Here is a 27,961-nt window from a genome sequence, read left to right on the forward strand (position 1 = left end):
TTGGATTGCGTCTCGAGGCTGGGTGTTGCTGCTTATAGCTGCCACTGACCACTGGCACATCCCGGACATCATCTGCAGTTGCAGCTAGCAAAAGCATCATGATATACGCAGCCTGTGTTTTAATAACCGGCCTGACGGAATTGGGTAGAAGAAAGATTGAGTCAAGTGTACGACGGCCCGCCTCTAGGGTAGCAAAGTCGTTCGCTCAAAAGACCAAAGGCAGCAAGATGGAGACTCAATCCGGATTCCAGCCACAGACACTATGTTGACTATCGAAGGAGATGAGACGATCAAGATGTCTCAGCTAGGGCGAACCAAGCATCCAAGCCCAAGCCATGGGCCCAGCCATCGAACTGGAGTTGCCGTGGAGTATGGAGAACTCCGTAGAAAGGAAATGGATGCGAAGAAGGGTGGCATTTCGGGGCGGCAGAAGGCCAGAGAGTCCGAAATGGGCCAGTGAGCGACAGTGCAATAGTCAAATCGGGGACCACATCTGGGCCACAACTGTGCAATGGTCTCTGGGAATTACGTTGAAGAAGAATGGTCGGTGGGTGGATGTGTGGATAGTTCCGTTGCTCAACTTGAACCAACAAAGACGATTGACGTTTTGGGCCGTGGAACCAGTTGACCTCTTTGGCTCGTCACTGGCGTTCTGGTCGCCGCTCCCCGCGGACCGGAGCAGCGGCGCAATTTTGACGCTCCGCCCCCGCTCCTCCTGTGTCGCTTCAGCCAGTCGCATTGACTGCCGTTCAAAGTTGGGCCTCCGGACCTGAGCAGATGTCGATTTTGGATGCAGAAACACAAGCACAAGTCCAATGGCGCGTACGTGGACCATGGACCCGTTTCATCAACTCTTGTCCTGATCTGACCTGACCCAGGATGGCATGGCATGGCATGGGTTGGCATGGGGCAGCCTGGTGGTCCTCGACGTCAACTGAAATTATTGAGTCGCATGTGCTTCTTCGATGTCATGTCATGTCTAGTCTGTCATGCGGGGGACCTCGTCTGGAGTTTTATTTACTTGACCCCTTTGACATCCTCTCCATTCCTTCCCTCCCTCTCCCCATAGACTTGAGATCCATCTTTTGAGAGTTGATGTTCAAGGACATGATGCACCGGTGACAACCACACAAACTGGTTTACCGACTTACACATTCAGACATCAGTGTCCCGCGTCCAGACCAAAAGTCTCAGCCTCAACCTCTTCTCCCGTCCTTCACATCACCAACCCTCACCCAATAAGAACGATCGCCATGCAAGCAACGCAAAAAGGCCCCAAGGCCTGCACTACCTGTGCCAAAGCCAAGGCTAGATGCATCCCCAGATCCGATGGTGGGGAGAAATGCGAGAGGTAAGCAAATCGCCTTATCTATATTTGTGTGCATTTGGGAGAACCAGGTTGGAGTCGAGAAGCTGTTCCTCTAGCTCTCTAGCTTCCTTCCTGTTTTGCCCTGATATCAAACCATCTATCAACCCGAGCCTCCGTTCGTACAGTTTGGAACCCCATTTGTCTGACTTAGTCCTCTTCACCACAACAGATGCCATCGGCTCAAAAAGGATTGCTTTTCCCGTCCGCCTGCCCCGCCGCGGGTCAAGAAGCGACCCAAGCGGTCGAGAGTCGCTGAGCTCGAGAAGAGGCTCAATGAGTTGTCTTCTCAGTTTGAGGGCGCTCAACCAAGCTCTGCTCGCAGCGTCTCGGCCGCGTCGCCACCTCAGCATGCGACCAAGGTTCCCGAGAAGCCTGACATGTACTCCTTTGAGCACCTGTTCCCGTCCCCTAGCCCTACCGGAGACGATGGCCACGAGGCCTCGGCATGGAGCCCCGAAGTCATGAAGGAGTTTGATTCGCCTTGGCCACTGCCTACGGAGAGTGAGATGCTCCTCATGGTGTATCGTGAGATGTTTGCCGATTATTTCCCTTTCGTTCTCATCCCTCGAGAGCTGTCGTCTGCGGATCTCCGCCTGCAGCGACCGTTCTTGTGGAAGGCTGTCATGGTGAGCGCTTGCATCTTCGATTCGACCAGACAGGTGAAGCTCGGGGAGGAACTTTTGGCGGATATTGGCAAGGCTTCTATTGTGGATGGAACGAGGAGCCTGGATATGTTGCAGGCAGTGGAGCTATTGATTGGATGGTAAGTTTGCTGCATTTGCGGCGCGTTCGTTTCTTGTGGCTGTGGCTAATATGCATGGCTTCTTTTGCTTTAGGTGGTACTTTGCTTTGAAGAGCTCCCAGGTTACGAATTTGCTATTTCTGGCGAGATCCATGTGTGTCAACTTGAGCGCCATGTCCTATGGCTCGCAAGGGGAGGATGCCAAGTATGGTCCTTTGGATCACCTTCGAGCATATGCTGGCACTTACTACCTCAATACTATGTAAGTCTCTCATCATGGCCAACGCATAATGTAATGCTCCCCCATACTGATTGTTTGCGTGAGCAGTGTCTTCACTACGAACAAGAAAACCGACGTGTTCATGAGCACCACACAACTCGACCATTGCTGCAAGGTTATCGAAGGCACCATGGAATACCCTTCTGACGAATATCTCGTTAAGCTGGTCAAGATTCAACAGCTCGCGCAGACTATTTCAGTCACCATGTCTGCTGATGGCATGGCACCCATGTCTTTGCCGCTTGTCATGGTGGTGCAGTCATTTCAAGACCAGTTGGATACTTTCAAAGCTTCGCTTTCCCCGAGGCTCGCACAGAACCGTAAGTCTTGAGAATATATCAGTCCTATCCAGTCGGTTGCCGTTTCAGTATCACTAACCTCCCGGTTTAGCTACACTTCTCTGCCACATTTCTGTTGCCGAAATCCTCCTGAAAGACATCGCCATTTCCGACCAGCGCTGCAGCCCTGATAACATGCAAGTTTCCGATCGCCTCCAGCTCCTCTGGTCCTGCGTCAAGTCCCTCAGCGACTTTTTCGAAGTCCGTTTTGCTGAGCCCGAAGTTGAGAAGCCGCGCTTCCTGTGCATCATTGCGTCTGATTTGGCGTATACTCTCATCACCGGTATCAAGCTTCTGACCTTGCAACTGCCTGGCTGGGACGTGGCAAGCATCACCAAGGAGCTGGACATGGTGGCCATTTTTGGAAAGCAAATCGACCATCTGATGGAGGTCATCGCCAAGCGACGAAGCGGTCTCCTCTCTCCAGACCGATGCGGTATCGAAGATCCCCTGGAACGCCTTGTACGATTGATGAGAACGGCGCAAGAGCTCGTGAGCATGCACGTAAGCGGCGGGTCACCTCTGCAGATGGTCGATGACATGAGCACCGTTGCCTGGCGCGAGATTATGAATGACGCGCCTTGGGGGATCGACGAAAGCCAGGGACTCATTGACCTGGCTTCATGAGCGAGGCTGCGTCGACCAGAGTCCACGTGGACTTTGTTGTACAAACACCACTGTCGCCATGGAGTAAAAACAGGGACTTTGCCACACGGCCATGACGAATATTACGAGCTAGGAAAGAGGCGACAATGGCTGGGAGTTATTGAAATGGAATTGGAATGGAATTGAGGCATTAACGGGACTGGCTATGCATAGCGTATAATGATATCCTATTGGTTTTATGTGGTTTACGACTTGGGTGGTATTTGAATAGCGGGCTTTGTACGAACGAATTTGGACTGTCACTTTTGCGGACATGAAGTTATGTACTTTACTGTGGCTAATAAGATTGGATCAAACTACCACAACATTTCCATATTGTGAGTTGTCTAGATCACCCCATTTCCCAAAAAACGTACTCCGTACAAACCACCTTTTATATCACGAGCCTCAGCCAATACCCCCATCACTCGTCTACAACATCAACAGCCGCAACCCTCGCCAACTCCAGCCACGTCGAATCCCCATCCCCCGTCGCCCTTTTTATCCCAAACAACTCATCCAAAAACGCAGGCACAAACGATCCCGGCCCCCTGACGTCCTCCCTCCGAGCAGCCTTCTCCGCCGCCACACCAAACATAACCGTCCCCGCCACCGCCGCCAGCAGATAATCCTCCTCATACGCCGCTGCCATTGCGCTCACCGTCGTACCAAGCGTACACCCCGTGCCGGTAATCATGCCGAGATACTCGTGGCCGTTGTCGATACGGATGGTGCGTCTGCCATCGCTGATGAGGTCCGTGGCGCCGGTGAGCAAGACTACGCATTGTCGTTGACGGGCTAGCGAGCGGACGAGTTGTGCGCGCTGGGGGATTGTGAGTGAGGATGAGGAGTCGACGCCGCGTTGGGTTACGGTTGCGCCGTGGACGGTCTGGATCTCGGATTGGTTGCCTTTTATGATGGTGAATTTGCCGGATGTGAGGAGTGTTTTGACGGCTTGTCGGCGGACAGATGTTGCTCCAGCACTGTGGTTGTTAGCTATGGTTTATAATGGGAAGAAGGGGATTCGTACCCAACTGGATCGAGGACAACGGGTCTATTCGCATCGTTGTATGCTTTCAGAGCTTGGACGTAGTTCTTTAACCCTTCGGGAGTTACTGTCCCCATGTTTAGAACGAGCGCACCACCCAGTTTAGCCAAGTCGGCCGCTTCTTCAGCATAGTTGGACATGATGGGGCTGGCGCCCACGCAGAGAGCTACATTCGCCGCAAAATTTTGCACAACCTACCAATGTTAGTATTTCTCACAAGCATCAAAGTGAAAGGAAATGTTACCAAATTCGTCATGTTATGCGACAAGGGCGTCTTCCTGCCCACCGTGCCAACAACATCCGGAATCTTCGCCCTGATCACCTTGCCCAGCAAATCTCTCGACACGGCAGCAGGATCGTCCGCCGCAATGATAGCACTCACGACGGCCACGCCATCGAGGGACTTGTGCGACGAGGCCGACTGGGCGAGCACGTCAGTCGTGTTGGAGGCGTTGATGCCGCCTATGCAGACTGTGGGGATGGAGTGGCCTGCTTGGTGGAGGGCGGAGAGGATCTCAGAGACGCCAGAGGGCCCGATGATGGATTTCGTGTCCTTTTTACTAGCACGAGGCTCGTTAGCTGTGGATGGGGAGATGTAGGGGGATGAGCGTACGTAGCTGTTGAGAAGACGGTGCCGAGGCCGAGATAATTTGCGCCTGCGGCACTTGCCTTGAGGGCTTCTTCTTTGGAGCTGGCTGTCACGCCGATGATTTTGTCTGGACCGAGGAGGTTCCTTGCCTTTTCGAATTCTTGTGCGTGTTAGTGCTGGTAGATATGTTGTATGGGATGAAGCTCACCCACCCATGTCATCTTGGCCGATGTGCACGCCCTCGCAGCCGATTTGAACGGCAATGTCCACTCTATCATTGATTAGGAGAGGGACGCCAAAGCTCTTTGTGAGATGGTGTAGTTTCTTGGCTGTGGCGAGGACGACTTCGTTGGTGCTGGTTTTGTCGCGGTACTGCACGAGGGTTGTGCCGCCGCGGAGGGCGGACTCGACGACGGAGATGAGGTCTTTGTCTCCGAGGATGGCGGGCGTCGAGTCCGTGACTAGGTAGACTGAGTAATCTACTGCCATTTTGGGTTGCACAGCTAGGCAAGAGATGGGAGGTTATTTACGAGTGATGGTGGGTGAGGTCATTGATGGTGTTGACTGTTGAATGCGTGGTTTTGGCTGATGGGGAATTATGGGCCGGTTCGGCTGGCTGTGGGTGGAGGGTAGGACGGTTGAGATGTTGTTGTTGGAGGCGATTTGATTTGTTTGGTGTATTGTGTTTATTGGATAAGAGTATGATGAGTGTTATTTTATTCTTTAAATTAGGCTTTGGTTATTTGTCATTGAGCTGGTGTTGATGTATGACATGTGTACTACGCATGAGTGCATACTAATATACCCTTAGGTCAAATAGCTACTCCACGAATCTCTGGCACAAAATCACACGGTGAAATCATGACATGGAAACTTCAGGCCTGCTTTTGACAGTATTGAATTAGATAGAGACATGGCATAGCCACGCTAGGTGTTTTCTGCCCCGTAATTTTTATATATCTGCTCCTGTCTATCATACGCTCTTTCCTGAGCACGCATGAAATCAGCCTGGGTAGGATACTCGAACCTCGTCCAAACATCTCGTAATCTACCATCAAACTCATCTCTGTCAAGCGGTTTGCGGTCCGTGAGGTGGCGATAGATTCCTGTCCGTCCAACCGGTTCTTCGGGATCTTCCCGATTAAGATTATGCTCATTACCGAGAATAGGCAGTATTGTCAGATCAGGTGTGTCAGATGTTAGAAATTCCAAAAGCTTTCCCTTTTGCTCTTCGAGAAGCTGGTATATTCTGTAGGTCACTTCTGCTCTATCGGAGTGAAACCAAATGGCATTTGGGTCTGCTGCCAGGTCCTCGTCTGGGTTTCGGCGGTCAAAAAGAACAACGCCTCCAAATATGCGGGCTTCTGCCCAGTAACCTACCATGTCGGCAACACCATTTGGGTATTCCTCGTGGTTGGCATACCAGTGGTGGTAGAATACCGTGGGCCAGGCACCTTCAGGGTTTATCTCCCAGAAGACATGGTCTTTAGGTGGTACCCATGATGCTATCCTGCCGTCAGCGTGAAGGCTTGTCCCAGCGTTGAATAGTAGCACTGCAAGCTCATGGATTGCTTCTGCAGCCATCTCTATGAGGCGTGTCTTGAAAGCCCTTGATCCGGGAGAAGCTGCACGGTACTCGCTGATTAACTGCAACCCCCTTCGTTAGTTTATCGGTATTTTACTTTCTAATACCAAGTGAGGGGCTTACCTCGACATCCAAGTTCAAGGATGCTGGATAGAAATTACAACTCATCTCCTGCACGTTCTCTTTTACTCCAGGGCAGAGTTGGACGTGTTCTTCGTACAGCGGGTGGTCATTGGGGAGGCGGCTACTAGCCGAATCCCCGGCGACACTCGCCAAGGGCAAGCCGTCGATTATTTGCGAATAAGTTTCTCTGGCTATCGAAGTGTCTAAAATATTCAGGCTGGCTTGCACAAAGATATCAAGATGTTGGCCGGTTAGGTTCGTTTCTATGCACGCAAGCGGTCCCCGAGTTGCATTTCGTCTCGTGTCCGCAGACATGGTGGCATCCTGGGTGATCTGTAGTGACTGCTTGTCGTATGATCTACCTTTTGTCGCTGATATTCGCCTGCGTATTTACATATATGATTTATGATGGTTGGTCCAACTACTCGCCAAAGGAACTGTCATCCTAGTTAGAATGATGCAAGGTCAAAGTCGAGATGCTGGCGGGGTAGTGAGTCGAGTTAGGTTTATATCACCTTTCAACCGCCAAGCATTCACAACTACAACCAACAGTTGTGAAAACCACCTTCCGAGCACTGCATCATATGGGAACGCTGCCCTTCACCTTCAGACTAAGCAAGGTCAATACTGAATAGCCAGAAACACTACATCCGGTATGTTCAGTCAGGCAAAGTAACTACCGAGACACATCTATATTTGTCCAAAACACGTTATCCCTGTCAACCTTCTAACTCTTATCCAGTAAATACCTTACCCAGCTTCAACTATCTCTTGCGAAGCATTCGTCTTACATATCGACAACCTTGAGCAGCTTAACCAGAAGCAGATCCCAACGGCTGAACAGATACTGCAATTTGACTTGACTGTGTTGGCTTAATACCCTCCACCTCCGTACTCAACCTCAACCACAGCTGATCCTTCTGTTGAGTCGCACTGGCAAGCGAGCGCTTCGTCTCGTCCCTCATTTGGTGAAGAACCTTGAATCCTCCCCTGACACTATCCGTTTCATAACCCTTTGCTCTAAGAACGCTGTTCGCCACACGAGAGCTATCACCGTCATAGCACAAGATCAATGTACGCTTGCCACGAATGAGAGACTGGATATCTTGGTTGGGGACTTTGAACGTCTCTTCAAGTCTCGTCCACAGCGCTTTCAGAACGGCAGGATCAGAGAAAGGACTCGGTTGGTCGGCCTGTACAAACGGTATATTGGTCGATCCAGGGACATGGAATTCTTCAAAGTCCTCAGCCTGCCGCAGGTCGATAATGGCAGTTTCGGACTTGGGCCGAGCGGTGCTGGTTGACAGGAGAATGTCACCGCTCACGGCTTTGCTGACACCAAAGAAGGCACTGAGCGCATCGGCAGCGTCTCGTTCCCATGCTTCGTCGTATCGGTAGACATCCACACCGAGGAGTTCCTAAGCCAGTTAGTATGCTTACCCGGTGTAGTTGCCTCGGCCCGACTTACCTCGTTCTTTATGGATGGGAAGAATGACTCTCCCAGCTTGTCAAAGTACTCATTGACGTATTGGTAGGGCAGGTCGCAGCACAAAAAGGCGCAGTGAATCTCGTCATCCGAGCCAGCGAGTTGAGAGAGGTTCCCTTCTGCCTTTCGTTTCTCAATGAATTGGAATAGACCCTTTAGGTTGAAACCAGATGATGGCCCACAAACGAGTCCCTCTCTAATTAAGTCGAGTGAGATAGAATATGAGTCGTGTGATCCGACCTCTTCGATATGGTCAACAGCTGCTTTCCAGGGGAATTCCACTGGCGCAAGAAGAGCATATGATCGAGGTCCTGGGACGCGGTCGCCAGCGGCGGTACAGACACTACGCTTGTTAGCTTATCAAGATAATCCCTCTACATGTAACCTGTACTCACCCGAGTCTGAAAACGCTAGGTTTTGCTTCTTTAAAGTATGTGCCCAGACCCGTCATGGTACCTGAGCGAGATTTAGTAAAGCGATTAGGGTGTGAACTCAGCAAGACTTACCTGAGGTACCCATGCCTGCACATATGATGTTAATTTCTGGCAACTGCCTCAATATTTGAGGCCCGGTCCATTTAACATGGGACTTCCAATTCTATACAGCCACTGTTAGCATCTGGATAACTCTTGAAAACCCTTCTACGCACATTATCATTCTCATATTGATTAGGGTTAATAGTCGCCGAGTCAGACTCTTGGGCTAGTCTCTGGGCAGCTCGAATGCCACCACGCTCATCAAGCGGCTCAGGTTGTGAGGGACCGCCAAATAACGTGCTATAGATGTAAGTACATGATGCCACGATGGGAGAAACACCGACTCACATGTTAATGCCAAACAGCTGCATCAGACGAATCTTGGCAAGACTAGTCTTGTTACTTAGGAAAGCTCGAACATCTGGCAAACCGTAAAATGCTCGAGCTATCAAAGACATAGAGAGCACCGTTGAGCCAGAGCTATACTCAACAATCGTCTTGGTCTTTTCTGGCACGACACTATTTTGAAGAAGGTTCAACGCTGGAACACAAAAATATTAGACTCGGCTCACATCCAAAGGCTTGGGATTTGCATACCGGGCATGGATTTGACATTGTTTGCAGGATGCATAGACATCATCTTTGCATAGATGCGGATGCCATCCTGACGGTATGGGTTAAGACAATCTGGTATCTCAACCAGGGGTATCGGCGGTGATGACTCTGGGTCGAAATACTGTCGAACCGAGTCCGGGCCCTTGTATACGTTTAGAAAGTTGTCATTCCCCATGGTTGTTGTGTCAAGGTTGTCTTGCTTGTTGTGCTTCCCCGTGTCTGTGGTCAGGTTGTTCTATGCCTTAACTGTATAGCTCGGGCTATCGGGGTATCAGAGACAAACTTGCCAAGTCCAAGCTTAAAATAAAAGTAATACACGGAAGAGATACCAAGTACTTATCCTACCGGAAGTTAGGCTCCTATGGCCACTCTCACTCCCCTGACCCTGTATCAGAAGAGAAGGTGCAAAACTAGCTAAAAACAACGCAAAGTCCGCATTAGCCATGGTACAGTCCACATTGGAAAGCAGAACATCCCATTAATTCCTGCAGCATAGTGCGCTTTGTTGCGTTCTTGCAGATCCAGTCATTGCCACTTGTGTCCCAGACCAACATGCCAGTCAACAAGGTTATGCCCACAAATCGGGACTCTGTGCTGCCACGATCGCCGGGATATTGTCTACAAAGGATGTCACTGGATTTCAGTCTGCCCGTCTCATCTGCCGAGAATACTAGGAGTGCTCGCACTATACAGTGTTAATTGGAAATTCCTTAGAGTGACGTGTTCCTATAGGGCAAGGATGTTTCAATTTCCATGCTGATGAGGAGTCCTGTATGTAATGGATAACTCAAATACTAACCATGATGGTCTTATTTCTGTGCGTCACGGTACCTTGTTGTCCCAATCACAACGTCGGAAATTGACAAAATAAATAAATAAAAGAGCTGTACCCATGTCTGTCCATCAAGGTATCACCCACGAAGCCAGGACAAAGGCGAGCCGGACGGTCGACACAAGCGTTAAACAAGGTTGCATCGTGGCCAAGGGGCACTCTCCGTCGTCAGAATCTTTCGTGCGTTTCGTAGCCAACAGCACACCCTGATAGTTTCAACTGCTGCAAAACACTTACACCATCGCGAGATCGTGGCCCTTGGTGGAGACGTTGTTGAATGTTACCTCCCACAACCAAGGACGATCTCTTCCCACTTCCGGGCTAACTCATTTATTTTAGTACCAGGGGTGGTCGAGCACATCCTTCTAGAATAGGAAAGCTGGGTTCTCAAATGCGCTCAAAGTCTCTCAAGGTTCGGCACATATCATCGTCCTTACATATGCCGTCATCTAGATTGCCATGAGTAATAGGTTGATTGGGCAAATCCTGTGCAACCATGGGCCTCTACGACAACGTATATACAGACCCGTAAAAATTGGAATCAAAGAACTTGAATATCCACTTGGCTTTCCATGTACTATTACAAGTAAGCTTTTGCCCTGAGACCCCATCTCTTGGTCCCCGCTAGTCTGGATTCCTTGGCACGGCAGCTTGTTAAGCTTGTTTTGGCCACATTTACATGTCCATGGATGGTTAGTTTCTCCCTTGCCAGCTTAATTAGTTGAATGAAGAGGCCAAGGGTACACATGTAGCTGGATGATCGACCGGACTTTCATTGCTGTGGGCCAAGGCCGTATTATTCCGTACTTGAATGCTATACAGATGGGGTAGTTTATGCGTATATCTGCTCAATGGACCTCAAATCTGCGTTTTTCTTGACGAGGGTTATGACCAGGGTACTGAAGTCCGATTCCTTGTCTTAGACTTTCGGTCACACGGGTTCGAAAACATTCAGTCTCGGTCGTTTATTCGCCGGGATCGTTAAGAATTCTCGCATGGTTGTAAACTTTGGTCGAGTGGCCGGTTGTTTCTCTTGACGCTTATTGTCGTTTCGCTCCCACAAGTCCAGTCTCATCTCCAAAGATTGTCGTCTCGTACTTTAATCGAGGAGTTAGCAGATGACCGACCAAAGGCTTCAAGTTCCTGTAAAATTTGGCGAAAATGGGCAAAGAGTCGGGCAAGGCTCAGGAGCTCGCCGTCGTAAATCCTCCAGCAAATTCATCCTCCGCCGTCTCTGCAACGTCCGACAGCGAGACAGACGCCAGCAAAGCCCACCAGTTCAATGAGCAGACAAATTACGTCCCCAAGAGGACAATCATTACGGTAAAACAGATACCATATTCTGCTTGACGACAATGCTTTGTTTGGAATATTCTAACTGCGATGGATAGATCTTTCTCGCCTGCGCCAGCGTCGATCTCCTGGCGTTGATTGACCAAACTACCCTCGCGACGAGTTTGTACATTATCGGCAGAGCATTGGGCTCAACAGATCAAGTGTCATGGATTGCCAGCGGCTACTTCATGTAATTGTTTCCACACTTCCAGTAAGGGCAATCAGCTAATCACTCGGTCAGAACGTCTACGGTGGGACAATTGCTGTACGGTCGACTCTCGGATATTTGGTCCCGCAAAGTTGTTTTGCTTTCAGGGCTTGCGATATTCTTCGTTGGATCTTTGGCATCTTCGCTTTCGCAGTCTGTGCTCCAATTGACCATCTTTCGAGCATTTACCGGCATTGGAGGTGGAGGTTTGATGACTGTGGCACAGCTCATTGTCAGCGATGTTGTGCCTTTGCGAGAAAGAGGAAAGTATCAGGGGATTTTGGTAAGCTTCTCACATACACCTACTTTGTTCTGGACTGATGAAATGGTTTTGTAGGGTGCTGTGGTGGCTATCGCAAATGGCATCGGTCCAGTCATTGGCGGTGCTCTCTCCTCCAAGTCATCTGAATCATGGCGATGGATTTTCCGTCTTAATTTGCCGCTGACTGCTTTAACGACTGGCTGTGTCGTCTTTTTCATGCCTTTGAAGAAAGTGGAGGGCGATTGGAAACTGTAAGTCTTTGGTATACCATAACGGTCTTGGACCTAACATAACAATGGGTAGGAAACTAAAGGCCGTCGATTTCGGTGGCATCTTTCTTTCCTTTGCTGGTATGACCGTCTTTATTCTGGGTATGACTTGGGGTGGCCGCGAGTACGCGTGGAACTCCGTGCAAGTCATTGCAACCATGGTGATTGGCGTGGTTGTCTCCATTGGTTTCGTTATATGGCAATGGAAGGGACCGCGATATCCCCTTGTGCCTCGTAAGTGTGACATGGTTCATGAGCTGCCGATCAGTTTATTGACGTCTTTTAGTCCACATATTCAAGTCCAAGATTGTTAATGGCGCTTGTCTAACGATGGCCATCAATGGATGGAACTTTGTCATGCAAGTGTATTACGTGCCCTCGTTTTATCAGCTGGTGTATGGGTATTCTGCTACAAAATCCGGAGCTCTGCTGCTCCCCATCACCATCATTCAGACATTCAGCAGTACGCTCTCTGGGCTGATTGTTCATTGGGTCGGACGGTATCGAGAGTGCATCTTATTTGGTTGGGTTTGCTGGGCTGTTGGCCTTGGCCTCATGTCGACTTTGGACGAGACTACGGGTTTGGGTAAACAGATTGGCTATTCCATCTTGATTGGTGTTGGTGTGGGAAACACTCTACAGCCGTAAGATTACATTGATCTTGCTTGTGATAACCTCGCATCTAACTCGTCCAGGGCATTGATCGCGACGCAAGCTGGCGTTGAGCGGCGCGATATGGCCATCGTGACATCGTTCCGCAAGTAAGTGTAAAAGATCCCATCAGTAAAACCCCACTAACAAGGCAATAGCTTCGTCCGAAATCTCGGATCGACCCTTGGCCTTGCAGTCTCTGGAACTGTAATGTGAGTTAAACACTCTGAAATTGCTTTACCATCCGATTCTGAAGGCTAACACCATCTTCAGTAACAACATTCTCGCTGGTGCATTTTCATCTCTCAACTTGGACGGAAAGGAGGCAAAAACTCTGCTGAGCAATCCCCAAGAATATCTGAATGAAGTATCACCAGAGGAGGCAGAACGAATCAGAGCTATATTATTACCAGCTTATCGACGTGGGTTTCGTATCATTTTCATCATCGGTGCATCTTTGGCGGCATTTGCATTTGTTCTGGCATTCTTTCTCATGCCGCAGGTGGAGTTGAGTAGACCGGATGATCAGAAACTAAAGGAGGAGGCGCAAAGAGCTTACGATGAAAAGAAGAGGAAGAAAGAGGCAGCTTGAGTGCTATGGTTGCCTCAGAAGTTTGGGGGCGAGGTTTTGTGATTAAGTGGAAATAGATAGAAGAGCTTGAGTTTGGATACGCAAAATCCTGGAACTGAAGGCAAAAGCTTGTATGAGGTTAGAAGTTTAGAGAAGTCAAGGCGCTTAAAATGGGACTCAACCGTGGTGCTATGAGTGCTATTTTGATAGATATAGTCAATTTTTACATGTTGGCTCGTGCCTGCGAAATGGAAACATCCAAGAAAGATGAGAGAATCTAAATTTTAGATTTTCTGTTACTAAGTACATCTGGTTGTATCACTCTTACTCAAATTTAGTTTAGTCATAAGCTTTATAAGATCAGGTCCTACCTGTAAGTAATTGCAGTTAGATAAATCAATAAAGTAAAAGTAGAAAATAAAGTAAAAACAGTCCAACGTAAATAACATTCATAGTTCACTACGCTCAAAGGCTTAGTAGCAGTCGCAACGGCGTTATATTTAAACTTTAAGCTTAGGCTAAAATACTAAATACACAGTTAGACAAGTGGTGTCTGGATGAGACCAAGTGGCATAGCTCAATTGAGTGGTGATCGTCTAGCTGACGTTTCCACTCAATTAGATGTCTGGAAATGTGCAAATAGTGCGATGCGTGGCAATTGAACTATTCATTGTCGTCTTCCCATCCAGTTCAGCTTGGCTCAGCTTGGCTAGAACCTCTCAGCCTCATCCTAGTTGCTGGTGGTGATGAGAAAAGCCACAACTCAATAGACTTCAGACAGGTTGAAGATGTTATTATGGCATTCGGTCAGCTGCTTAGGTTGTGGCGCTTCAATGTTTCATTTCGCTGCAACCAACAGCAACATGAAGTTTCCATCCCACCAGCAAAAGCTCTGCCAACTTGGTGCAATGGAATGCAAACTGTCCCAATTTGATGTGTGGCCATAGACTTTCGGCTTTCGAATTACAGAAATGGTGAAGCCATCGGCTCGATATCAAACAGGTGATGTTAAGAATGCCTCGACACAACCGGGTATATAAACGTCTGTCCACACCCACACATAATATCATGATACTGGATAGTGCAACAGTTGATTCAAACTACCACTTGCCAAAATGGCGGATTCTGATGCATTCTACGAGATTGTCGAGGAGGCAGTGCAAGATGTGGCAGTTATAAGCTGCGCCGTTCTCAACCTCCCCAATTTCTTGGAGTACTTTAACAAGAAAAAGGACCCCACTGAAAAGTTGATTGCAGCGCTCCAACAGATCAAGGTTGACATCATATCGGCTTTCTATGAAGAAGCTCTTAGGCTTCGTTTTGGCGTCGTGTACGCCATTGCTCTCGATTGTTATCGAGATCAAAAGAGAATTAAAGAAGGTTTGAAAACTCCCCAACGTCGCCTTACCTCAATGCCGCTAAAACAGCTACAGTTGGCATCACCAAGGCTACATTAGCCCCTGGTGGGAAACTGGACTATCTCCACGACAGCCTCATTGACTCGATTAGCAAACTGCGAGAGTGTAACTACTACTTTCTCACCCGCCGGCAGCTCAAACCAGATCCACCATTGGTCATTGCAGGTATAATCCTATGTGGAACGATCCTCGGCACTCTCAATGCCGTTGAGGCTTATGTCTACTCTGTGAAGGGCAATGAGAATCAGAACGGACAAGGAGGCCAGAGAGACGTCGAGGACAAGCAGAAGGATGTCCTTTCTGGCCTCAACGAAAGTAACGACGTGGTTGAGCAATGGGTTGAGTACTATCTCGCTCAGCGAAGGGGACTAGTCCAAACGAAGACGATAATCGACGGTGACCCTAGTATTTACCCGCCGAGTGCCCGAATTCAGGGGTGGGCAGTCGTAAGCGATGGCTTCCAAGGAGACAGTTTGCTGAAGAATTTAACGGGCGGCGAGATTACAAAGTTTAGTGAGGTGAAAACAGACACTGATCATGGTTTGGTTCGCTGCTTGTGGGAGGGAACAAAAGCGGCGTCTAGTCTGAACGAGTTGCTGTTTAAGTGGAAGAATACTCGACGGCTTGCAGTTCCTAGCGCACGACCTCGCATTCTTGAATGAGTTTGTATACGCGCATCGACGCTGGAAGTGACAGCGGCAACTGTTCTCGACAGGCTTGGATTCGACGCTGTATGCTTGCATCAGTGAAGATACGAACGGAGACGGCCATTGTCCCGTCCGCAGAAAGAGGGAGGCGCACACAAGCTTAAGCTCCTCAGCATGTAGTTTTGATTTCATCAGATGCAATCGATCAACATTTTCTGAACTCCGGACAGGAAGTCATGATATCTCCCAATGGCTGAGCCTCTAGTGACCAGATTCAGCCCCTGGGCATTCTTCATTCCGTACTTGAAGCAAGAGATGCTGCTGCGACAACGAATGTGCGGTTGCTAGTACAGAGCTGACACAAAGCAGTGAGGCCGTTGCCTATGGTCTGTTGCTGCTAATGGTCAAGCAGAAAACATCAACTGCGTATTTGTCGTCAGTATTTAACTGAATCCCCCCTGTTGGCTGTGGTCGCCCGCCACAATCTCCAGTTTCCATTCAATGTCTCTGCGCATCAAGTAACAAGTGGCAAACTGTCGGGATCACATTGTTGCAGCCTTCCTGGCTCTGACGTCCCAAAAAATAGCTCGGAGTGACTACGTCTCTGTTTTAACGGCCATCGAGGCTATACCTACCCGTGCAGGGCAGCTTAGGCGGTGGCTTTCATCACGAACTGGTACTTGCACATGTGATGGGTTCCTAGTGTGGCGCCTTTAACTGCTTCGTAAAGTATCCCATAGATTGAAAGGAATTAGGGCCATGTGTGTTCTTCCGTGCGGTTCGTCTGGTGCTCAATATACCGACACATCCCGTTCTGTGCTTCGCTTTTCAGGTTTTGTCGTGGTTCAAAGTCTCGTCGCAACTTCCGATCCAGTAGATTTCCGCCGTTGCGTCAGTTTTTCACGTGCCCCACCATCAGCTTCAACAGCATCTCGTCCACATCGGATCATCAAACTGACCGTCATCTCTGCAAATTCACACCAATTGAGTCATCAGCAAGGCTCAATTGAAAAATGACGCGATTCCGACCATGTATAGACCTGCATGCCGGCCAGGTGAAGCAGATTGTCGGCGGAACTCTTGACAGCACTTCGTCAGCACTGCAAACAAACCATGTGTCACAATATCCTCCGTCTTACTTTGCCGACCTGTACCGGGACAACTCTCTCGAGGGTGCCCATGTTATCATGTTAGGAGGCGGAAACACCGAAGCTGCTAAGCAGGCATTGCAGTCTTGGCCAGGTCACTTGCAAGTAGGCGGTGGTATCAATGACAAGAATGCAAAGGAGTGGATAGATGCCGGAGCTTCCAAGGTATGTTTAAAGAGTCGGACAGGTGCATCTGCATATAGGGCAGCTTGGGTTCTTATCAGGTGCTAATACAAAATTTGTAGGTCATCATCACATCATACCTCTTCCCAGAGGGACGTTTCAGTCAGTCAAGGCTGGACGAAGTGTTAAACGCCCTAGGCGGCGACAAGGACAAACTGGTCATTGATTTAAGCTGTCGCCGTCGCGGCGTTGACTCATGGTTTGTCGCTATGGACAAATGGCAAACGATTACCGATATGGAAGTCAATCAAGGTGCGTATTGGGCAATGGCGCCCAAATTTAATCGATCAATGCCGAATATCTCCAGCTGATAGCGCACGCAGATTCCATCAAAGCCTTGGAGCCGTATTGCTCCGAGTTTCTCATTCACGCCGCAGATAACGAGGGCCTGCAGAAGGGCATAGACGGCAAATTGGTGGAGCGATTGGCAGAGTGGTGCTCTATCCCTGTCACGTATGCTGGAGGAGGAAGGAATCTGGAAGACTTGGAGCTTGTGAAGAGGCTCAGCGACGGCAGAGTAGATTTGACGATTGGGAGTGCGTTGGATTGTTTTGGAGGAAATGGGGTCAAGCTTGCAGAATGTGTTGCATGGAATCGGGAACAGGACCAAGGTAAATAGAATCCGAGATTATGACGAAATGTGTTTACGAAGATGACGCAGCTGTGCCATTTTGGGAGTTTGGCGGGAGACAATAACAAGAGCCGCAATTGTGACGTGACGTCTGAGCATAGAATACATTGCAAACGCAATTGCTTGTCGTGGTTCGCACAATTGAGGCTTCTAGAGGCGATTCTCTTCCAAGGAGAGCAGTAATACCGTAGTCAATGCCATTCGACGCCAGAATTTCCATTGCGCCTCGTTCCTTGCGATAGAGCGATAGTTGAGAAAAACTCCACACATTACTGGTGCGCATTGTTTTCTTTGGTGTGGAGCGGTTGGCCAAGGAACATGCTCCTCGAAACAAACACATGCCAAGTTATGGTGCGAATCTATCTAATTTCTGCCCACCTTTGCAGAGTTACAGGGTTACAAGGTTTCGAATAGATGGACAGAGTGGAGGGGGGGAAGCCCGTGGGGAGAAAAACAAGCATCGAATGGTGTGAAGGATTTCGATTTCGTCTTGTACGTATTCCCGGTCTCAGACTAGAAACACGGGAATCCAAAACTAGCAATATGATATTTGTGGAATGATATGTGAAAAGAAAAATAAAACATGCACAACGTGGATTAAACTGATACAATGACACATCATTGGTCACCCAGCTGTTCACTTGAATCACGGAAATCAATTTCATCGGACCACATGCACAACTATCGGCAATGACGCGCAGGAAAGGCCGACTGCATATCAGAGACGTCCGATACGAGCCAATGTGTGCCACAAGAGTCAAAGAAAACAATGAAGACAACGATCAGATGCTAGCAGTGGTTCCATTGTTTTGCACATCTTGTGTCTCGGACCCTGGCAAAGCCTGGCTTGGCTGCCATGGCGACTCAACTACCTGCATTGACTGCATGGACTAGACAAGTAAGAGAGAACGGATGGGGGGGTTCAAGCTTCAGATGGCTGGGGCAGGTGGTTAGTTATTATCATGTTTTATGCCGCGTGTGCCAGACAGTAATGGCAAATGCTCCATGTCCATGTCCTTGCCCATGTCGAGCCGAACCATGGAGATCGGAGCGGGTTCAGAGGTCTAATATGGAGTATCAGAGGTCGAATAAAACGTTGAGGCACGACGAAGACGGTCTGGTCTGGTGCCTTGCCTTGGATGCGATGCGATGCAATTGGAGCGGGGTCACAACAAGAACAAGGTCGAAAATTGCATGGTGTGGCAGACCCCTGTGGACGTTGTGTTACTGGTTTGTTTGAGAGGCTTTGCGACATCTTCACTGGCTCAAGAGCCATGGAGCCCATGCATGCTGATGCCGCAGCACACCAAGGCACAAGTCGTGCGTGACCTGCAGGTCAGAGGTAGCTCGAGGGGTGGATCTGGATCATGGATGGTCAAGCAGCTGTCATGGCGGGCGATGGCGGAGATGGTGCACGATGGTGCACGCCAGGACCAACGGTTGCTGGGACAACCCCACACTGACTGTTTATCCACTTCGAGCCAATCATGTCCACGCCCCTCGACAATGTCCATCATCGTGCATTCCTTAAGTGCTGCCACTCGCAGAGAGCGTCAAGTCCAGTCTCTCCTTTCGTCAACTCCGCCATCTCATCGTCAGTATCATTTTTTGGATGATACAACGAGGGAGTTCTACAGTTTTGGCGGCTTACTAAACCGTCGCCTTTCTCTTGTCGACTCGAATTGCTTGCTTCGATTCGTGTCATCCCGTCGATGCTCGTTTCCCCAGAACTTGGACGTAAGGAGAGCGTCTGATCTGCTTTGGAACATCCGACGACGCCAAGTCGCCCACAGCATTCCAAACTATCCACATTGCATCACCCTGTGGTCATTCTGCGACTCGACACATTCCTCAACTCCTTGACTCTTGACCGAGGAACCATCAAGCAGTGGTCACCATGGCCTCCGAGCCGGTATGACAGATTTCACCTTTTGGTTTGCGCCTGCTTCTCACCAGTCACACTAACGCTCGGATCCTAGGTGCATCCCCTTCGCATCTCCAAAAACACGCCGACCTCTTCACCAAAGAAGATGGCTAGCGCTCTTCCCCGTCCTCTGAGTGAGATCTCTCCCGCAGAGAAGAGACGAAACTCGCCTAGCTGGCATCCTTATTCTCCCAAGGTTGGTTCTCTCCATTCATCCATCGATCCATCCATCCTGTGTCTGTAGCATCCATTTCTGCGCATGCCCTGGCTGTTTGTCTCTTGTGCCCCGTGATCTCCCCATGTTTGTGTCTACAACCTGCTCCCCGCCTGTTTGGTTTCACACCGCACAGTCTTCCGCCTCGATGCGCTTATACCGTCCTCACTTCCTGTTCTGACACTTGTGATGCAGAAGGCTGCGCTCCCCGGCAACGATTCTTCGCCATTCCAGTCCTCACCACTCGATTCTTCCACTTCACCAAGGCTCTTCTGGCAAAACCGTAACTCTGAGAATATGCTCCATGGGGGCCGCTCTGGTTCGCCATCGCCAAATCGTCGTTCCTCCATTGAGCGCCTCCAGAGAGCCTCCCGCGTCAAGAACAGCAACATCTTAGCACTGGAGCAGAAGCAAGAATATGACCCAACCCGAATCCCGCATATCGAGAGACCGCTCGCAAAGGTCCAAGGAAGCAGCATCTTTACGTCTTCGTCAAGCTCCAGTGGCTTCCGTTCTCCAGATTCGGGTCACCAAGACTCCGACAACAGATCCAGCTTTTCTATGATGAGCCCATCCAAAGTGTCACCTACGCTGCCGGAGATTCCTCAGAAGTCAGCGGGAACCTCGAGCAAGGACCAAGCATCGCCCACGAAATCTTCTCTTTCACCAACCAAGTTCAACAAGAACACATTTGACCCGGAGGCCGGCACTTGGTCCGGGCACTCCTCTCTGAGCGAGAACGAGTTTTCGGATGGTCGCTATTTGAATCGCCACCCGAAGAGCGTCACTTTTGACGCCGCGCCTCCCCAGATTAACGAGTATGAAATGGCCACACCTGATCTCTCATCAGTCGGAACAAATTCGCGTGAAGGCAGCTACGACTCTGTTGAGGACGAGGACGAGGATCTGTACGACCCTGCTCACATCGAGGTGGACGAGAGCTTTGACGAGTCTCTTGAGGATACCGACAAGACGCCTGTTGTTGGCCCCGACGACTGGCGCGGCGACAGTCCCATGATTCACCAGGCACTTGGTGCCGACAAGTTCGAGGGCAGCCCAATGCCGGAAACTGCTCCAATGATGGCTAATACCGGCCGAACAACCCCAACAAACAAACGTTCTGACTCTGCCAACTCTAACGGAGATCACAGGCCATTGCCTCCCCTACCGGGCATGGGTCACTCCAGAAGCCAGTCTTCCGGCTCAAACGGAACATCTCCTGGACTCTCAGCTACAGCAGAGAGGATGCTCGGTGGCTCTCACAGAAGCTTGCCAGTTCCCCCACCAGCGTTCGCGTCCAAGTCTGATATCCAAAATTTTGGTAGCCATAAGATGACTTTGGAAGAACGACTCAAGCTCATGATGCTCTCTGATGATACCGACGCTAAAAGCGCCGCGGAGCAGCAGCGGGAGCGCAGACTCCGTCGTGGAGCCGGCCGCGAGAGAGGCGGCACTCCACACTCTGAAGCCGATTCCGACGGTGCCTTGGAGGCACTGGAGGCAGATGACACAATTGGAGACATCTCTGGGTTAGACTTTCAAATGCCACCCAAAATCTCGAGGGAGTCTATTATGCGCCGGGTGAACGGCAACAGCGCCACCGAGTGTGGTTCAGAATATCGTTTCTCGTCTCCCGCAGTTAGTCCTCAAAGGAGTCCGATGCGACAAGCTGAAGCATCTGTTATGGATCTGGATCCAGATGTCCCTATTCCTTCAACGGAGGATTCCTTGGTGGAGTCGGACTATGAGCAGGAAGATAGTGTCATCATCACACGAAACTCTGAGGACGGAGAGGGTCATGTACTTGACTATTATGAGGAAGAGACTCTGGCATTCGATGAAGACGAAGAAGAAGAGGTCCATCCTCCGGAAGAAGTGCAGCTCCAGGAGCCACGCGTTGAGACGGAAGAACCAGAGACCATTGAGCCGGCTGAGGTTGTTTCAGTTACTGCGGAGCAAGTCTCTACAACTCAACACCTTCAATTAGAGCCTTTCACGGGCGGATTGGGCATTGATGGTATCGACGACCCATTCATTTCGTCCAAGGACATTGAGGAACCTATCAAAAACGAACCCAAGGCCCAGGAAGAAATTCAAATCACTGAGCAAGAGGTTCTTGAGCCTCCCAGGAGACCCACAACCCCTACACGTCGCATGTCAAAGCCGGAATATGATGGTACCGGCTGGGGTGAACCTGATGATGAATACGAAGACGTGCCTGACAGCCCTGGGTCGGTCATTCACCACCCTGCTCCAGAAGAAGAGAGGGTTTCCCCTCCAGCTATTCCCGAGAGAGTGGCAACCATCAAAGCTCCCGGAGCCAAGCTCAAGACTCGTCTTTCCAATACTCCCTCCGACCTGGCAGCTATGCGAGAAGCTCGAAGACAGGTCAGTCGTGAGGTGCCAGATGTACCACCTATTCCTGAAAAGCACCGAAACCGTATGTCTCGAGATCTTGGCACGGAGCAAATTTTGGAGCAAGATGACTTTGTTGCACGACACCCAAGTTTCAAGAACCGAAGCCTTACTTTGGATCTGGACATGGGCCTCAGCCTTGATCAGGACTTTGAACGAGTCATTGAAGCCCAAAAGCGCGGTTATCTCATGCGACAAAATACCAAGGTCATTACTGCTAGTGACAAAGATGGTGATGAACACTGGAAGGCAAGATCTGCTCATAGCTCTCCCACCAAGCACAGCCGCGCGGACTCGTGGACTGTAGAGCCTTGGAATGGGGAGACTCGCCCACGTAGCCCACGCAAGCGGGCTACCGGCACCAACGGTGCTGTTCCGCCCCTGCCTGGACAGGAAAGCAACGCCACTGCTATCAACCATGGGCTGGAGGAAGATGTTCAATCCGAAGTCGCTACTATCGACAGCGGCGAGCGAGGCCGTCTTTTCGTCAAGGTCATGGGAGTCAAGGACCTGGATCTGCCTTTACCAAAGACTGAGCGAACATGGTTCAGTCTCACATTGGACAATGGAGTTCACTGCGTCACCACAGCCTGGCTTGAGCTGGCGAGAAATGCCCCCATCGGACAAGAGTTTGAGTTGGTGGTGCCAAATGACTTGGAATTCCAGCTCACACTCAATGTCAAACTAGACAAGCCTGCTTACCTCAATAATCAAGCAACAAGCAAGCCGGTCAAGTCCAAGGCATCCACTTTCAGCCGCGTCTTTGCATCTCCAAAGAAGCGCAGAGAGATGGAACTCCGCCAGAAAGAGGAAGAGCGCAGCAAAGAGAGGCCCAGGCACGTCAGCGCAATGGTGCCCCATCCGGGTACGAGCTTCTTTCTCCATTGACAGCCGAGGATGGCAGCTTCGCTCGATCATATGTTTGCTTGAAAGAACATGAACACCGATGCTTCGGCCGGCCATACATGGCTGAAATTGCTTGCTTCAATGAGTGGGCCACCGAAGAGGAGAGCTTTGCTTCCAGCGTCAAGAGCAAGCGCGGAAACGCTGCCGCCGCCGTTGTTCGACGTGCACCGTACAAGATTGGAAAGCTCGAGCTCCAGCTGCTGTTTGTGCCCCGTCCCAAGAATTCCACAGATGAGGACATGCCCAAGAGCATGAACTCGTGCGTTCGAGAGCTCAAAGCTGCTGAGGAGAGGCTTTCTCGTAACTGGGAAGGCCATTTGAGTCAACAAGGAGGCGACTGTCCCGTAAGTTTGGAATAACCCCCCCCCCCGCAACTGACACACAAAAGACAAGACTAACAGGTGATGTTATCTAGTACTGGCGTCGGCGATATTTCAAGCTTGTTGGCACCAAGTTGACTGCGTATCACGAGGCAACAAGGCAACCAAGAGCCACAATCAATTTGTCCAACGCCAAGAGACTAATTGACGACCGAAGGTCATTGACAGAAAAGGAGACGACCGGAAAGGGCGGTAAGCGACGACGATCTGCTTTTGCTGAAGAGGAAGAAGGGTACATGTTTGTTGAGGAAGGCTTCCGCATCCGCTTCAACAATGGTGAGGTGATTGACTTTTATGCCGACACCGCCGAGGACAAGGACGGTTGGATGCGAGTCTTGTCCGAAATCCTGGGGCGAGATAGCTCTATGGACGAGCCTAACGGCGTTCGATCACGGGCGAAGTGGTGTGAGATTGTTCTTAAGCGGGAAGAGCAGCTTCGCCGCAAGGCAGAGGGCCGACGTGTAAGCTCACGAACAAAGAGCTCCCGGTCGTAAGCGGTTTTGGTCCGCGTTAAGGCTCTTCCCCTTGCACACAACAATAACATCCTCATCCTCATCATATTCTTCTTTTTCTTCTCTCCCTGTTGTTTTATATTAATACCTTCTTCTTTCTTTACCTACTTTGTTGTTATATGGACACACGCATGGCATGAGGCAACGAAGACACGGAGTCGCACCAAGTCTCACGACGAGCTCACGACAGGTTCAGGGACCTGGAGTTATTGAGGGTTACAGTACAGTACTTTGTGTGTTCAGTGTTCGCTCGAGGCACCTCGCCCTTTATTGGCATTTGGACAGCTTTTGCAATTTTGATTGATTTCTGAGAATGAATGTAAGCGCAGTGGTATTGATTATGCGAGGCATCGAGTCAGCCTTGGGAAAGTTAACGGCGTCGCCGGTGTTTTTCTTTGTTTGCCTTATTTTACTGGGCGGTATGACAGGATTGTATGTATGAAGCTTGTATTCAACAATACGACTTGTAATGAAAAGAAAACGTTGAATTGAATGTGAAATGTGAAACCTGGCAGCTTTGTTGGTTCATCAACGTCACAACGGCTGTCAAAGGTATAATCATCACGTGACACGGCGCCTTGGTATGTCCGTCAGCAGGCGAGCACAGAGTCTGGTGTTGGCATTTTTACCATTGCCAGGGTGCATACTGCAAGTTGGTATTTAATAGTATTTTATGAATGTTCAACTCAAAATATGGGAAGACGCTGATGGACTCCACGATCCAGGTCTCAGCCACCCTTTAGCAACGTCAACCCTGGCGTGGCTAGTCTGACAGTTTGGCACATTGGAGAACAAGTGGGATGAGACCCAATGACGGAACGACAAGCAAGAAAGATTGATGATTGATTGAAGACAAGGAGGGACCAGAGGACTGTGGCGCTGGGGTGAGACCTAGAGCCCTTGCCCATTCTCCAATAGCAATCAATAGTGGGGAGCTCCTGGGGCTCATGTGTGGTATCAAGCATGGGTCTATGGTACCTCTACCTACTGGCTGTGAGGACTCGTAATTCGATTGACTTGTGATGCAGGGACAGAGGGTCTGGTTCTTTGTATTGTGGCGTAGCAGGTGTCTGGTCTCTTTTGTATGTGGTCAAACGAGTAAAACGAGCAAAGCCGTCGAAATCTTGCGTTGATTGACTGATTGATTGCTGCCTCTTGTCTGGTCTCTGGTCCTTGTGCTCAAGTGCTCTGCTTTGCTTGTACTTGGTACCTCCCAGCTCATGTTGGTGTCTGCACTGCAGCAAGCCTTGCTCGTGTCAACTGCAAGTGGTCTGGTGTCACCTCGTCACCTTCTACTGCGTACTCCGTAAGTTCTAGTCCAACAAACTGACCCCAGTGCCTGCACTGACGGACCCAGGATCCTGTTCTAGTTCCATACACATGCACCAGACATCCACCAGACCAGACTTCTTAACTTGACCTGACTTGACCAGACCGGACGCCATTTACCCGCCGAGCTTCGCCACGTCCTCACATCATCTCCTTCCAGCTGTCCAAACCTTCAATTGACACATTTTCCATTCCTCACGCGAGCAAACCCAACAAAACCTCCTCCATCCTCCATCCTCCCTCTCGCCCTCACTTCCCCTCCCCTCCGAACGAAACCCCCTTTTCTGATCTGCAGCTGTGCTGCAGCACCATCTGCCCACCATGTCTGGTCGATTCGTGAGGTCTTCCAAATACCGTATGTCCCGATACCCTCTCCGACCGAAATGCACACTGCGGCGCAAAGCATCGCGGCACCAAATTTTTTTTTTTTTTTTTTTTTTCCTTTTTGCCAAGATCGATTGTTGCTAACGTTTGATGATGCGTCGCAGGCCATGTATTTGGAAAGACGACAAGAAAGGAGTTTTGCTACGATAACTTGCGCATCAGCCGTAATGCGTGGGATACCAACCTTGTCAAGGTATGGAACAGCTGAAGCGCAAGCACTGGAGCTTGCTGCGTCTTGGGAGGATGATGGTGCTTCCGGTACCTTGACGGAGTGCTCGTGGCTAACGAGAATATCATCGTGCAGGTCAACCCCGAGTATTTGTCTGTCAATTGGGATTCGTCTGGTGGTGGCGCCTTCGCTGTCATTCCCCTGAATGAGAGGGGCAAGCTGCCTGATTCGATGCCTCTGTTCAGAGGGCATACTGCTACTGTCTTGGACACAGACTGGTTCGTCATGGAGATTTTTTTTTCTGCTCCGACTTGGCTTGCTTGCGGTATGAGTGACGCTAACGACTACTTGTTTCTCTTCTCAGGAACCCTTTCAACGACCGTATCATCGCTTCCGGTTCCGAAGATGGCAAAGTCTTTATTTGGGAGGTCCCCAAGGGCTTTACGCTGTACACTAATGCTGAAGAAGTTCCCGACGTGTCCCCTGTGAGCAAACTTGCCGGGCACGCAAGGTATGCCGAGACGAACAGTTATATGTTTTGCAAGGTCTCGATGACGCTGATGTTTGGCGACTTGACAGGAAAGTTGGGCAGGTCCTTTTCAACCCCGCCGCTGAGAATATTCTTGCCTCAGCCTCCGGCGACTGTTCAGTCAAAATTTGGGACATTGGGACCGGCCAGTCCCCTCTGGCACTTAAACACAACGACATTGTGCAGAGTCTCGCCTGGAACGCTCCTGGTACTATGATTGCCACGACATCTCGCGACAAGACGGTTCGGGTTTGGGATGTTCGCCAGCAGAAGCCTGTCCACGAGGCTCCTGGCCATAGTGGCGCCAAGAGCAGCAGGGTTGTCTGGCTGGGCGAGCACAACCGATTCGTGACCACTGGGTTCTCGAAAATGAGTGAACGACAGATGGCTCTTTGGGAACCGGGAAGGACGGAGCCTATTGGCGGATTCAGCATGCTCGATTATATCTCTGGTGTTTGCATGCCGTTCTGGGGTAAGCTATTGTTTTTTTGCGATTTGTGACTGCACAGAATCGAGTGACTGACTGGAGCAGATGAGGGATCAAACTGCCTGTACCTTGCTGGCAAGGGGTAAGAATCTACATGTTCATCCTATGGTGACGAATTCCAGGGCTGACGTGGCTATAGTGATGGCAACATTCGGTACTTCGAATATGAAAACGACAAGTTCGAATTCCTTAGCGAGTACAAGTCTTCCGATCCTCAGCGAGGCATTGCTTTCGTGCCCCGACGTGGTATCAACGTAAGTGTTCTTGAAGGCAATATCTATCCAGCGGCAAACATCGACCGTATCTAACAAAAACCCAGGTCCATGAAAACGAGGTTATGCGAGCCTACAAGACCGTCAACGACACCTACATCGAGCCCATTCCCTTTACTGTTCCCCGCCGCGCCGAAACCTTCCAGTCTGATATCTTCCCTCCCGCAACTGGCACCAAACCTGCAATGAGCGCCAAGGAATGGTTGGATGGCAAGACTGGTATTGCCCCCAAGATTGATTTGGAGAGCGTCTACGACGGCAGCGCCCCCAAGGAGGTGCCATCCGACTACAAGCCTCCCGTTCAGTCTACACCTGCTCCGGCTCCTGTCAAGAAAGAGGAGCCAAAGAAGGAAGAGCCCAAACCAACTCCGGTTGCTAGCCGTGGTCCGCCACCAACAATGAGCGACCAGAAGGCATCCATCTCCAGCATGGCCAACAAATTCCAGGACAATGAGGATGACGGGGCGGATGAAGACGAGACGTCTAGCTTCGAGGAGATTTCTCGGCCAACTCAGCGAACCGCTGGCATTGCTCGTGTCGACCCCAAACCTTTACCCGTCCCTGCTCCTGAGCCAGTCAAACCAGCCTCTCCTGCCAAAACGCCTACCCCTACAACGTCATCCGCTGCTACCGCTGCGCCACGTTCATCCACGCCATCTGTGGGCGTCGAAGCATCCCTTGATGAGATTAAACAACTTCTCGAGAACCAGACCAAGGTCATTTCCTCCCAAAATGACAAGATCAGTCAGTTGGTCGGCGAGGTAGAGTCATTGAAGAAGAAGGTCAATACTTCTGGGTCACAGGATCAGAGCGAACGAATCAGGCAGTTGGAGTTGGAGCTTGAGGAGGCGCGGTCCTAAGATGCCGGAGAGCATCTTAACATTATTCGACGCTTGGAGTTTTAAACCTTGCGTCAGCCCCCTTTTTTTTTGTTCATGATGACGAGACGTCGTGGTGGAATGATGGATGTATGGCTTCGGCGGAGTTTG

General features: G+C 50.2%; 10 protein-coding genes across 10 annotated transcripts; 7 read left to right on the forward strand and 3 right to left on the reverse strand.

Annotated features, from left to right (window-relative positions):
- Window positions 1-1,253: 1,253 nt before the first annotated feature.
- Window positions 1,254-3,356, forward strand: VFPPC_13326 (tRNA processing endoribonuclease Trz1; the record flags this gene model as incomplete). The annotated part of the gene is made up of 5 exons (XM_018291103.1): window positions 1,254-1,351; window positions 1,539-2,132; window positions 2,206-2,373; window positions 2,440-2,711; window positions 2,782-3,356. 5 exons carry the CDS (start codon window positions 1,254-1,256, stop codon window positions 3,354-3,356), a joined length of 1,707 nt encoding a protein of 568 aa, XP_018146801.1.
- A 442-nt stretch (window positions 3,357-3,798) lies between these two features.
- On the reverse strand, window positions 3,799-5,500 carry VFPPC_13327 (thiamine biosynthetic bifunctional enzyme; the record flags this gene model as incomplete). The annotated part of the gene is made up of 5 exons (XM_018291104.1): window positions 3,799-4,357; window positions 4,405-4,616; window positions 4,667-4,982; window positions 5,036-5,171; window positions 5,224-5,500. The coding sequence occupies 5 exons, from the start codon at window positions 5,498-5,500 to the stop codon at window positions 3,799-3,801; spliced, it is 1,500 nt and encodes a 499-aa protein (XP_018146802.1).
- Window positions 5,501-5,938: 438 nt separating this feature from the next.
- Window positions 5,939-7,034, reverse strand: VFPPC_02766 (hypothetical protein; the record flags this gene model as incomplete). The annotated part of the gene is made up of 2 exons (XM_018282362.1): window positions 5,939-6,658; window positions 6,744-7,034. The coding sequence occupies 2 exons, from the start codon at window positions 7,032-7,034 to the stop codon at window positions 5,939-5,941; spliced, it is 1,011 nt and encodes a 336-aa protein (XP_018146803.1).
- Window positions 7,035-7,531: 497 nt separating this feature from the next.
- VFPPC_15559 (cysteine synthase B) lies at window positions 7,532-9,471 on the reverse strand (the record flags this gene model as incomplete). The annotated part of the gene is made up of 7 exons (XM_018293312.1): window positions 7,532-8,137; window positions 8,188-8,548; window positions 8,601-8,661; window positions 8,712-8,802; window positions 8,855-8,981; window positions 9,030-9,222; window positions 9,279-9,471. 7 exons carry the CDS (start codon window positions 9,469-9,471, stop codon window positions 7,532-7,534), a joined length of 1,632 nt encoding a protein of 543 aa, XP_018146804.1.
- Window positions 9,472-11,289: 1,818 nt separating this feature from the next.
- Window positions 11,290-13,445, forward strand: VFPPC_02769 (MFS drug transporter; the record flags this gene model as incomplete). Its single annotated transcript, XM_018282363.1, has 9 exons — window positions 11,290-11,451; window positions 11,520-11,653; window positions 11,705-11,954; window positions 12,009-12,184; window positions 12,237-12,436; window positions 12,489-12,846; window positions 12,898-12,963; window positions 13,012-13,065; window positions 13,127-13,445. The coding sequence occupies 9 exons, from the start codon at window positions 11,290-11,292 to the stop codon at window positions 13,443-13,445; spliced, it is 1,719 nt and encodes a 572-aa protein (XP_018146805.1).
- Window positions 13,446-14,539: 1,094 nt separating this feature from the next.
- On the forward strand, window positions 14,540-15,504 carry VFPPC_02770 (hypothetical protein; the record flags this gene model as incomplete). Its single annotated transcript, XM_022428291.1, has 2 exons — window positions 14,540-14,804; window positions 14,858-15,504. 2 exons carry the CDS (start codon window positions 14,540-14,542, stop codon window positions 15,502-15,504), a joined length of 912 nt encoding a protein of 303 aa, XP_022284566.1.
- Window positions 15,505-16,502: 998 nt separating this feature from the next.
- Window positions 16,503-17,439, forward strand: VFPPC_02771 (phosphoribosylformimino-5-aminoimidazole carboxamide ribotide isomerase; the record flags this gene model as incomplete). The annotated part of the gene is made up of 3 exons (XM_018282365.1): window positions 16,503-16,802; window positions 16,883-17,072; window positions 17,144-17,439. 3 exons carry the CDS (start codon window positions 16,503-16,505, stop codon window positions 17,437-17,439), a joined length of 786 nt encoding a protein of 261 aa, XP_018146807.1.
- Window positions 17,440-18,141: 702 nt separating this feature from the next.
- On the forward strand, window positions 18,142-19,314 carry VFPPC_15560 (hypothetical protein; the record flags this gene model as incomplete). The annotated part of the gene is made up of 3 exons (XM_022428969.1): window positions 18,142-18,243; window positions 18,293-18,583; window positions 18,628-19,314. 3 exons carry the CDS (start codon window positions 18,142-18,144, stop codon window positions 19,312-19,314), a joined length of 1,080 nt encoding a protein of 359 aa, XP_022284567.1.
- A 34-nt stretch (window positions 19,315-19,348) lies between these two features.
- Window positions 19,349-23,784, forward strand: VFPPC_17570 (GTP binding protein (Bud4); the record flags this gene model as incomplete). Its single annotated transcript, XM_022429267.1, has 5 exons — window positions 19,349-19,363; window positions 19,431-19,571; window positions 19,785-22,869; window positions 22,938-23,254; window positions 23,326-23,784. The coding sequence occupies 5 exons, from the start codon at window positions 19,349-19,351 to the stop codon at window positions 23,782-23,784; spliced, it is 4,017 nt and encodes a 1,338-aa protein (XP_022285706.1).
- A 1,668-nt stretch (window positions 23,785-25,452) lies between these two features.
- Window positions 25,453-27,832, forward strand: VFPPC_02772 (actin-binding protein; the record flags this gene model as incomplete). Its single annotated transcript, XM_018282366.1, has 8 exons — window positions 25,453-25,486; window positions 25,620-25,708; window positions 25,820-25,962; window positions 26,049-26,195; window positions 26,264-26,685; window positions 26,746-26,782; window positions 26,840-26,954; window positions 27,020-27,832. The coding sequence occupies 8 exons, from the start codon at window positions 25,453-25,455 to the stop codon at window positions 27,830-27,832; spliced, it is 1,800 nt and encodes a 599-aa protein (XP_018146809.1).
- Window positions 27,833-27,961: the final 129 nt, after the last annotated feature.

This window comes from Pochonia chlamydosporia, chromosome 2, assembly GCF_001653235.2.
Source record: "Pochonia chlamydosporia 170 chromosome 2, whole genome shotgun sequence".
Classification (NCBI taxonomy): Eukaryota; Fungi; Ascomycota; class Sordariomycetes; order Hypocreales; family Clavicipitaceae; genus Pochonia; species Pochonia chlamydosporia.